Source organism: Podarcis muralis, chromosome 10 (genome assembly GCF_964188315.1).
Source record: "Podarcis muralis chromosome 10, rPodMur119.hap1.1, whole genome shotgun sequence".
NCBI classification, from domain to species: domain Eukaryota; kingdom Metazoa; phylum Chordata; class Lepidosauria; order Squamata; family Lacertidae; genus Podarcis; species Podarcis muralis.
In genome coordinates this window covers 76703968-76714030 of record NC_135664.1, presented here as the reverse complement: position 1 = coordinate 76714030, position 10063 = coordinate 76703968, and the positions used below count along the sequence as shown (strand labels likewise).

At 46.6% G+C, this 10063-nt stretch overlaps 1 protein-coding gene across 1 annotated transcript; it reads right to left on the bottom strand.

Annotated features, from left to right (window-relative positions):
- Positions 1-837: 837 nt before the first annotated feature.
- Positions 838-5775, bottom strand: LOC144329079 (uncharacterized). Its single transcript, XM_077935586.1, has 3 exons — positions 5681-5775; positions 2982-4784; positions 838-843 (listed from the first exon to the last, which is right to left on the bottom strand). Exons 2-3 carry the CDS (start codon positions 4521-4523, stop codon positions 838-840), a joined length of 1548 nt encoding a protein of 515 aa, XP_077791712.1. The 5' UTR covers positions 4524-4784; positions 5681-5775.
- Between the last annotated feature and the right edge of the window lie 4288 nt (positions 5776-10063).

The following is a 10063-nucleotide window of genomic DNA, read 5'->3' as shown; positions in this document are numbered from 1 at the left end:
GCTCTGGGGTTGCCCCATGGGGTTCAAGAGTGAAGATGGGCCCATCAGGAGACTTCCCTGGTCCCTGCAGCCCCTCCGTTCCCCTCTTGCAATTCGGCTTGGGGGGAAATCTCCCATTCAATTTCAGTATTTCAAGTTTTCTTCAGAATGCTTAGGAGGCAGGGATGAAGTTTGGGTGAAGAAGCAGTGCTTGGAGATCATGTGGTGGTGGGGGGATGACAGAGTTTGGTGCAAAAACCGTCTTGCATGCTTGAGTAGAGCAACTCCAGGGCATGAGCCAAGTAGCAGCAGGGTAGGGGCCACGTGCAGAGCAAGTCCCACACTGAGGTCAAAAACACACACAGAGGCAGCAGGACTTCTTCAGGAATAGTTTACTGAGCTTTCAAAGCATACAGTTCTCACTGGGTCCCCAGTGAGGCACAAAACGTAGCTCCTGAGAGCAAATCCAGTTTCAGCCATAGAAAAATACAGCACACAGGATATCCAAGTCAGGCACACAAACCGGCAGAAGGGAGCAAGGGAGGAAAGAGGCTTGGAAGGACACAGGGCAATGGATGTGCGACTTTCGCTTCCTGTCGTCTGGGAGGGAAGTCAGGAACTCGGCATCTGCAGGGGCTTCACGAAGAAAAGCTTTCTGCCAGCTGCTTCCATGCAAATGAGCATCCCAGAAATCCAGATTCACCAACTCCCCCTCACTATCAAAAGGTACCTTACATCTAAAATTATACTCACTAGAGTGAGACGTTACCTTCATTATTTCATTACTATACAGTTTTACATATAAAGAGCAGAACCTCAAATACATGACATGCTTTTAAGATGGATTTCCGGCTGAGTTCATTGCTGTGAACAAAAGAGTGGACTCTGAAAGGAACACTTTCCTCACTCCATACATCTAAATGGGTTCTCCCCTCTGAGTCCTTAGATGTTCCTTAAACACTCCATTATAACTAAAGCACTTTCTGCAATCTTTCCCTTTAAACAGCTTCTCCTCTTTGAGGGTTGATGGGTTTGTAGGGTGTCAACTATTAAAGTTCTTCCTGTCTATGAGTCTGTTGATGTAGGACTTCCACTAGGACTGAACCTCTGTCTACTTGACATTTATATGGTTTCTCTCATGTGGGAGTTTGTTGATGTAAATCAAGGGTTCCACTCGGACTGAAGCTCCTTCCAAACTCCATACATTTAAATGGTTTCTCCCCTGTGTGAGTCCGATGATGTCTTCTAAGGCTTGCATTGAAACTGAAGCTCTTTGTATTGATGGAAGAGATTCATAAAGACCAAGCGGGCTTTCTCCCGGGAAGACACTTGTCTGATAATTTGAGGAACATAATTGATATTTTGGAAAAACTAGAAGTGAATATAAACACTAAAGCAGTTCTGATATTTGTGGATGCGGAGAAAGCTTTTGACAACATCTCTTGGAGTTTCATGAAGAAGAACCTACAGGGGATGGGGGTAGGCCCAGGTTTTGAAAATGGTATAGGTGCAATATACTCTGAACAAAAGGCTAAATTAATTGTAAATAATGTGGTGATGGAAGAATTTAAGATAGAAAAAGGGACACGACGGGGCGCCCAATCTCCCCACTGCTTTTCATATCGGTCCTGGAGGTTCTGCTGAATATGATTAGAAGGGACAGGTTGGTTAAAGGTATACAGGTCGGAGCCAAACAGTACAAACTGAGAGCATTTGCAGATGACTTAGTATTGACGTTCCAGGAGCCAGAATCTAGTACTAAAAGGGTTTTAGAATTAATTCAAGAATTTGGTCAAGTGGCAGGATTTAAACTGAACAAGCTAAAAACTAAGGTTTTAGAGAAAAATTGAACACCGATTGAAAGAGAGAGGTTTCAGAATGAGACAGGCCTGACTGTGGTTAAGAAAGTGAAATACTTGGGGATTAATATGACAGCCAAAAATGGGAACTTATTTAAAGATAATTATGAAACATGTTGGACAGAAGTGAAAAAAGATTTAGAAATTTGGTCAAATTTGAAGCTTTCACTGTTGCGTCGTATTGCTGTGATAAAAATGAATGTATTGCCTAGAATGTTGTTTTTGTTTCAGACATTGCAAACTGTGGACAAGAGGGACTGTTTCAAGAAGTGGCAGAGAGATATCTCTAGATTTGTCTGGCAGGGCAAAAAGCCCAGAATAAAATTTAAGATATTAACTGATGCAAAGGAAAGAGGTGGATTTGCCCTGCCAGACTTTAAACTTTACTATGAATCAGCAGCTTTTTGCTGGTTGAAAGAATGGCTACTTCTTGAAAATACAGAAATTTTGGATCCAGAAGGCTTTAACAACGTATTTGGATGGCATGCATATTTATGGTATGATAAGGTCAAAGCACATAAAGCATTCAAAAATCATATTGTCAGGAGAGCATTGTTTAATGTCTGGATAAGATACAAGGATTTATTGGAAAATAAAACCCCAAGGTGGTTGTCACCGATGGAAGCGAAAGCTCTGAAAAGGCTCAATATGGAGGCCAAATGGCCGAAATATTGGGAAATTTTGGAACAAGAAGGAGATAGACTGAAATTGCAGTGTTTTGAGAAATTAAAAAACAAAGTGCGAGACTGGCTTCATTATTATCAGATAATGGAGGCATATAATTTGGATAAGAAAATTGGCTTCCAGGTGGTAAAATCAAAATTAGAAACAGAACTGTTAGAACCCAAAACTAAGATTTTGTCAAAGATGTATAACTTGCTGTTGAAATGGAATACTCAGGATGAAACGGTGAAATCTGCTATGATTAAATGGGCACAAGATGTTGGACATAATATTATGTTTGCTGACTGGGAACAGTTATGGACCACAGGTATGACGTTTACGGCATGTAATGCCCTAAGAGAGAATATTATGAAAATGATATACAGGTGGTACATGACCCCAGTCAAGCTTGCAAAAATTTATCATTTGCCCAATAATAAATGCTGGAAATGTAAAGAAACTGAAGGTATATTCTTTCACCTTTGGTGGACGTGCCCAAGGATTAAGGCCTTCTGGGAAATGATATATAATGAGCCAGTTGATGTCTTCTAAGGCTTGCATTGAAACGGAAGCTCTTTCCACATTCCATGCATTAAATGGATTCTCCCCTTTGTGAGTCTGCTGGTGTAATTTAAGGTCTCCTTTTTGACTGAAGCTCTTCCCGCATGCCATACATTCATATGGTTTTCCCCTGCCTGTGTGAGTCCGTTGATGATATCTAAGGACTCCACTATGACTGAAGCTCTTTCCACACTCCATGAATTTATATGGTTTCTCCCCTGTGTGAATCCGTTGATGTTTTCTAAGGTTTCCACTATCACTAAAGCTGTTTCCGCACTCCCTACATTTAAAAAGTTTCTCCCCTGTATGAGTCCGTTGATGATTTCTAAGGTGCCCACTCTGACTGTAGCTCTTTCCACACTCCATACATTTATATGGTTTTTCACCCGTGTGAGTCCGTTGATGTATTCTAAGTCTATCACTCTGACTGAAGCTCTTTCCACACTCCATACATTGAAATGGTTTCTCCCCTGTGTGAGTCTGGTGATGTTTATTGAGGTGTCCACTCCGACTGAAGCTCTTTCCACACTCCATACATTGAAATGGTTTTTCACCCGTGTGAGTCCGTTGATGTGAACTTAAGTGTCCACTCCGACAGAAGCTTTTTCCACACTCCATACATTGAAATGGTTTCTCCCCTGTGTGAATCCGCTGATGTTTTCTAAGGTCTCCACTCTGACTGAAGCTCTTTCTGCACTCTATACATTTATATGGTTTCTCCCCTGTGTGAATCCGTTGATGTTTTCTAAGGTCTCCACTATCACTAAAGCTCTTTCCGCACTCTATACATTTATATGGTTTCTCCCCTGTGTGAATCCGTTGATGTTTTCTAAGGTCTCCACTATCACTAAAGCTCTTTCCGCACTCTATACATTTATATGGTTTCTCCCCTGTGTGAATCCGTTGATGTTTTCTAAGGTCTCCACTATCACTAAAGCTCTTTCCGCACTCTATACATTTATATGGTTTCTCCCCTGTGTGAGTCCGTTGATGCATATTGCACTGCCCACTGTGAATGAAGCTCTTTCCACACTCCATACATTTATACGGTTTTTCACCAGTGTGACTTCGCTGGTGTAATTTAACTTCTGCATTCTGCCTGAAGCTCTTCCCACACTCCATGCATTTAAAAGGTTTTTCACCCGTGTGAATCCGTAGGTGTGAACTTAACTGTCCACTCTGACAGAAGCTTTTTCCACACTCCATACATTGAAATGGTTTCTCCCCTGTGTGAGTCCGTTGATGATTTCTAAGGTCTCTACTATCACTAAAGTTCTTTCCGCACTCTATACATTTATATGGTTTCTCCCCTGTGTGAGTCCATAGATGTGAACTTAAGTGTCCACTCTGACGGAAGCTTTTCCCGCACTCCATGCATTTAAATGGTTTTTCCCCTGTGTGAGTCCGGTGATGTATATTGGGGAATCCTCTCTGACTGAAGTTCTTCCACACTCCCTGCATTGTAATCCTTTCTTGTCCATGTAAATCTGCTGATGTGTTCTAAGTTTTCCACTATCAGTGAAACTTTTCCCATACTCCATACCTTTAAATGGTTTCTCCTCTCAGAGTCATTGATGTGAGCTATGTGTCCTCATTCAATGAAGCATATCCCACATTTCACACATTTTAATTTCTATTCCTCATGAAACGAAAGGTGCCCCATTCCTTGGAATTCTGAATGTTTTCTCCATCACCTTCTTCAGAGTGGGAGGAAAGGAAATCCTGTTTGGGTTACAAGAAAGAGAACAAAGGGAAAGAGAACACATCAAGCGCCATTAGCACCTTCTCTTATTTCAACATCTCCTACATTCCCCCACCTCCTACCCATGTTCCCAAATTTTTGGAAATGAAAAAGCAATGTCATCAAATGATAGTAATCCATCACCACCTTTCATAATCCTCAATCATCGTTAATAAAGCAGCATGATCTTGGAATACAGCCTTTTCAAATCAATTGTTTCCTCACAGGAAAGGCAGCTGCTCTCTGTCCATGAACAGGCCCTCTCTTTCTCTGGTCCATCGTTCCTTTGGACATTCCCCATCCTCTACATCATAATCCTGCATCCACCTCTAGATCTTTATGAATCACCTGCACAGTCTCATTGGCCACAAGAGGTCCATGTGGACCATTTTGGGAGGCCCAGGTCTACATCTTCTCCAGGGACTGTGGTCTGGGTCAGTCAGAGAACTAGTGACAAGGCTTGGTGCTTGGGGCCAGCTGAATGGGTGCTCAGGGAAGCTCCTGTTCTTGGAGATGGACCTCCATCTACATGACTCACATTGCATGGAGAGAGCAGGAGAAGCAGAAGAAAAGCAGCTGGCACATCAGAATCCCAGACCCCCACTGTTCCTTATAATAATGATGGGCTGCCTGATCTCGAGCCCATCCTAAAGTGACACTGAAAAAGCTGCATATTAAAGGCAAATGGATAACTGTACTAGTGAAAACTTCAACCTTGAATATGTAGTGTTGAATTATTGATGGCCTGAAGTTGTGTTATTTCTAGAGACATGAATTCATTCCGCTTCTGTCTCAAACATAGCTATTATATGATGTCATGAGGTGTCATGGGAGCGGAAGTACCTTTGGTGGTCCCCACCCTGCACTCAGCTCTCACCTGTGCCTTACAGAAGCTGTCAGGATGAATCAGGGGCCACAATCCCAGGAATGGCTTCAACTGGCTGGCAAAACCAGGTGAGGATAGCTGATGGGTCTCAACCCTTGGGGGGCTGGGGAATTCTGCTGCACCTGAAGTCAAGCCCTGGTGGATGGAGAGGATGAGAAGAACAGTGAATCCCACAGTCTAGAAGGCAGATTCTGCCCATCCTGCAGTGGAAAGTGAAGGGCAGATGGGGCACGTCAAACCGGGAAGGAAGCCCATCTAGAAGGAAAACTCTGGTCCTAAACCTTCACTGCCTCGTGAGTTGTCTTCAGGAGAAGAAAAGGCTATGGAGGTAAACCCACACAAATCCGGAGTGGAGTCTCTAAGACGGTTGGATGGTGTCCTGCACACCTTCTTCATTCAACTCCTGCAGCCAAGCTGAGGCAAAAAGTACTGCTCTGCTTTCCTTGGTCCTTTTTCCTTGGTCTCAGCCGGGCTGAGAAGGGGGTCTTCTTGTCTAGGCAGCCCAGGACCCCCAAACCCACTGCCCAGGCTGGCAGTGCTACAAACACAGCAGTTTCAAGTGGGGAGATGGGCTCAGAGCTGTGAATCAAAGTCTCTCCGATGTGGAACAAGGGAAACAGAAACACAATTTACATTATAAAGGTAAAGGTAAAGAGACCCCTGACCATTAGGTCCACTCGTGACCAACTCTGGGGTTGCGGCGCTCATCTCGCTTTATTGGCCGAGGGAGCCGGCGTACAGCTTCCGGGTCATGTGGCCAGCATGACTGAGCCGCTTCTGGCGAACCAGAGCCGCGCATGGAAACGCCCCTTACCTTCCCGCCGGAGTGGTGCCTATTTATCTACCTGCACTTTGATGTGCTTTCGAACTGCTAGGTTGGCAGGAGCAGGGACCGAGCAATGGGAGCTCACCGCATCACGGGGATTCGAACCGCCGACCTTCTGATTGGCAAGTCCTACGCTCTGTGGTTTAACCCACAGCGCCACCTGGATCCCATATTTACATCATACGGCACTGTAAAAGTATTCAATATTTGTTTTTCGAAGAAAAGACCACAATGTATCATGTGGGCCCTTGAAAGCTAATGAAAGTCTTGTGGCTGGAGCTTTTGGGGGTGCAGGACCAGGAAAGCTCCTGCCACCATGATCTTTCCAATGGGGATTCAGGCCTCATCATGGGACTGAAATTGCCCTGGTTGTGCTGGTTGATGATCTCCAACGGGCCAGAGGCTGAGGGGGAAGCTCTTTCCTGGTTCTCTCAGCGGCCTTGAAGACCTTTGGCCATGGTGTCCTTCTGGACCCTCTAGGGGAGCTGGGGGCCCTGCCATGCAGTGGTTCCCCTCCTTCCTCCTGGGCCATGTCCAGAAAGTGGTGTTCAGACCCCTGGATGCTTACTTGTGGGGTGCCTCAGGATTCCATTCTCTCCCCCATGCTTTTTACTATCTATATGCAGCCACTGGGAGAGATCATCAGGGGGGTTGGGCTGGGAGTTCACCAGTATGTGGATGATGCCCAGCTCTTCCTCTCTTTTAAATTGGAACTAGTGAGGATGGTGAATGCCCTGTGTGTCTGTTTGGAGGTGGTTGGAGGATGGATGGCGGCTAAGACATTGAGGTTGAATCCTGACAAGTCAGAAATACTGTCCCTGGGGGAGGGTGGGGGCACTCCTGGTCCAGATGGGGTAACTGTGCCCCTGAAGGACCAGGTGTGCAGCCTGGGGGTCACCGCCTTCTGGGATCCATTTGTGAACAGAATGTGTGAGTCAACTCTTTTTATACTTTTATAGAAGACTGTGTCGTGTCTTATCTTTTTATGACAGAGTAAAGTGGAAATTACCAAGGAATCTTATTTTAGAGGCTTTAGCGAGCCTGAGCAAATGCATCCGCTGTAAGTTTAAAAGGGGGAATGTTACTCTGCTAAATTGTACAACTTGTTAACACAAGTTGGAAAGGATATAATCAAACAAAATATCCTCTCCTGCATTCCTGAACATTCCCAGTGTCATGGTTGCATTTCTCAGGCATAGAAAAGTACGGATCTAAGTACAGCGATAATTCCTAACCTATCGGTTCAAGAAGGTTCTGGTAGTTTTACTCTGTATGATTCAAAGCTGGTGTTTTTTCTAGATCATGGGGAGGCAAACTAAGGCCTGGGGGTATAAATGTGATGATGATGATGATGATGATGATGATGATGATGATGATCTTGTGGGGGTTTTTAAAGTTATTTTGGAATTCGTACTGCTATATCAGCTCACAAAATCTTATGGGTGGAGAAAATCACAGGGTTGCTGTAAAATATAATCCCACCCACTTCTCATTTATATACAGTCTGTAAATTTGGGGAGGTCACACACCTCACCTGCTAATACTGGCAGTCTTTGGCCTGCACAGGCCCACCCGGTGTGTAGAGCCTCCAGCCACAGGCACTGTCTATCAAGAAAAGGGGTCCTTTGACTGGGAAGACAGACAGACTCTTGCTGAAATCTTACAGAGAGCACAAAGTGCAACTGGCTACTACGTCACATGTCAGAATGACTCCACAGTTAGCAGTTAAGCCTGAATAAATTGAGTAGACCCAAATGACTGTGCAATCCCTGCACTTCCCAGCCTGCTTGGCTGCTTCTGCTCTCATGTGTCTTTGTCACGTGACAAAAGATTCATGCAGTCGCTGTCATCGGATGCTGATGGATTGTATCTCAGCTTGTCAGTCACTCTGACATTGGCTACAAAGAATGAGAGGAACAGAAATGCTTTTGAGGTGCAGCTTCCGTATCAATCCTGAGAGCCATTCCATGGACTCTGCATCCCTGTTTCTGATGACAGGTGTACATTATCCTCATCCTCAAGAAAGGACAATTAAAGATGGAAGCCTGAGAGAGAGGAAAAGGCTTGTGGCTGCTTCCTGGGTGGGACTGCGGAAACCAAGAGCCGCTTCTGAGAAGGCCTCTCCCCTCCCCTCTTGTCACGGCTAACAATTGGCCGCTGTTTCTTTAATGCTTAAAAAGCTGCGGGTTGTATATATAGAGTGAGAAATGTTAGTTTGGTGTTGGGTTGGTTGGTTGGTGAAAGCTGGCAGTGTTGATGTGTGTACAGTTGGTCAGTCGCTTTTGCAGAAAGACTTTTGAGAAGACAGTGGTACCTCGGGTTAAGTACTTAATTTGTTCCGGAATTCCATTCGTAACCTGAAACTGTTCTTAACCTGAAGCACCACTTTAGCTAATGGGGCCTCCTGCTGCCGCTGCACCACCACCACAATATTACTGTTTTCGTCCTGAAGCAAAGTTCTTAACCTGAGGTATTATTTCTCAGTTATCAGAGTCTGTAACCTGAAGCGTCTGTAACCCGAGGTACCACTGTAAAAGCAGAAAGTACTCTGCCAGGATGCTCTTCTCGTGGACTCTTTTATGCTGACAAGGGCCCAAGGACCAGGCTGAGGCGACCAAGGGAGGCCAGAACCTTCTCTTTTCTTTTCACAAATACTGACATCTCTTCCTCTGGACTTCCTCTCCTCTCCAGGGGACCAGTGGTTGGACTGGGCAGAATCGCTGTGTCTGGACAGGGCAGGGGCTTATGGGGCAGGAAGAGGATGGAGATTGCAGGAAGGAAGGGGTGGGGGGACAGGACCCCCACTTTCCAGGGATCCCTCCCTGGTCGCCTTGAAGGGGGGGGGTCGATTACTGGGCGGGAGAGAGAGGCCAAGGCTGTTCCACCAGAGATCCCCCGCAGCTGCCACAATGGAGACGCGATATCTCCCCCCCCCCGCCGCCAATGCTGCCCTTCCCTGCCCCATGGATGCTCCTCTCCCTCCCCCCCTTGACCCCCTCCCTCTCTCCTGGAGTCTCCCCTGCATCCAGAGGCTCCCTTGGCTCTGCTCACCCCACACCCTGAGCCCCCATCTCTCCAGCCGGAGGCGCCCCCCCCAAGAGAAGATGGGAGGGACAGGGTGGTCTCTATCCAGGCGTCTCTCGCGCCGCTTAACCCTTTCATGGGCCGCTTTTCTCCGCGCAGAGCCAGGGGAGACGGGTGAGGGGTCCGCCCTGCGAGGAAAGCCCCCTGGGGGCGCCTGGGGGAGCTGGCGGGGGTCTCTGGGTCCTTTCCCCCCCTCTCCGCCCCCCCGCGACCCCTTTACCTCTTTGTCCTCGCTCCCGATTCTCCTTTCCTGCAACATCCACGGGGGGGGGGGTCCCCTGTGATACGGAAGGAGCAAGGGGGGGGGTACCCATCCTTCCCCACCGCTTCCTGAAGGGGTCCGAGGCGATGGCCCCTGCAGTGCCCAGCCGGCCTCGAACCCTCAGCCCCCGCACCGTTGTATAGGCACCACACTGTTCCCCTGCCTTGTAAATAAAAGGCTCTCTTTCCTGTCTTCATGCGGG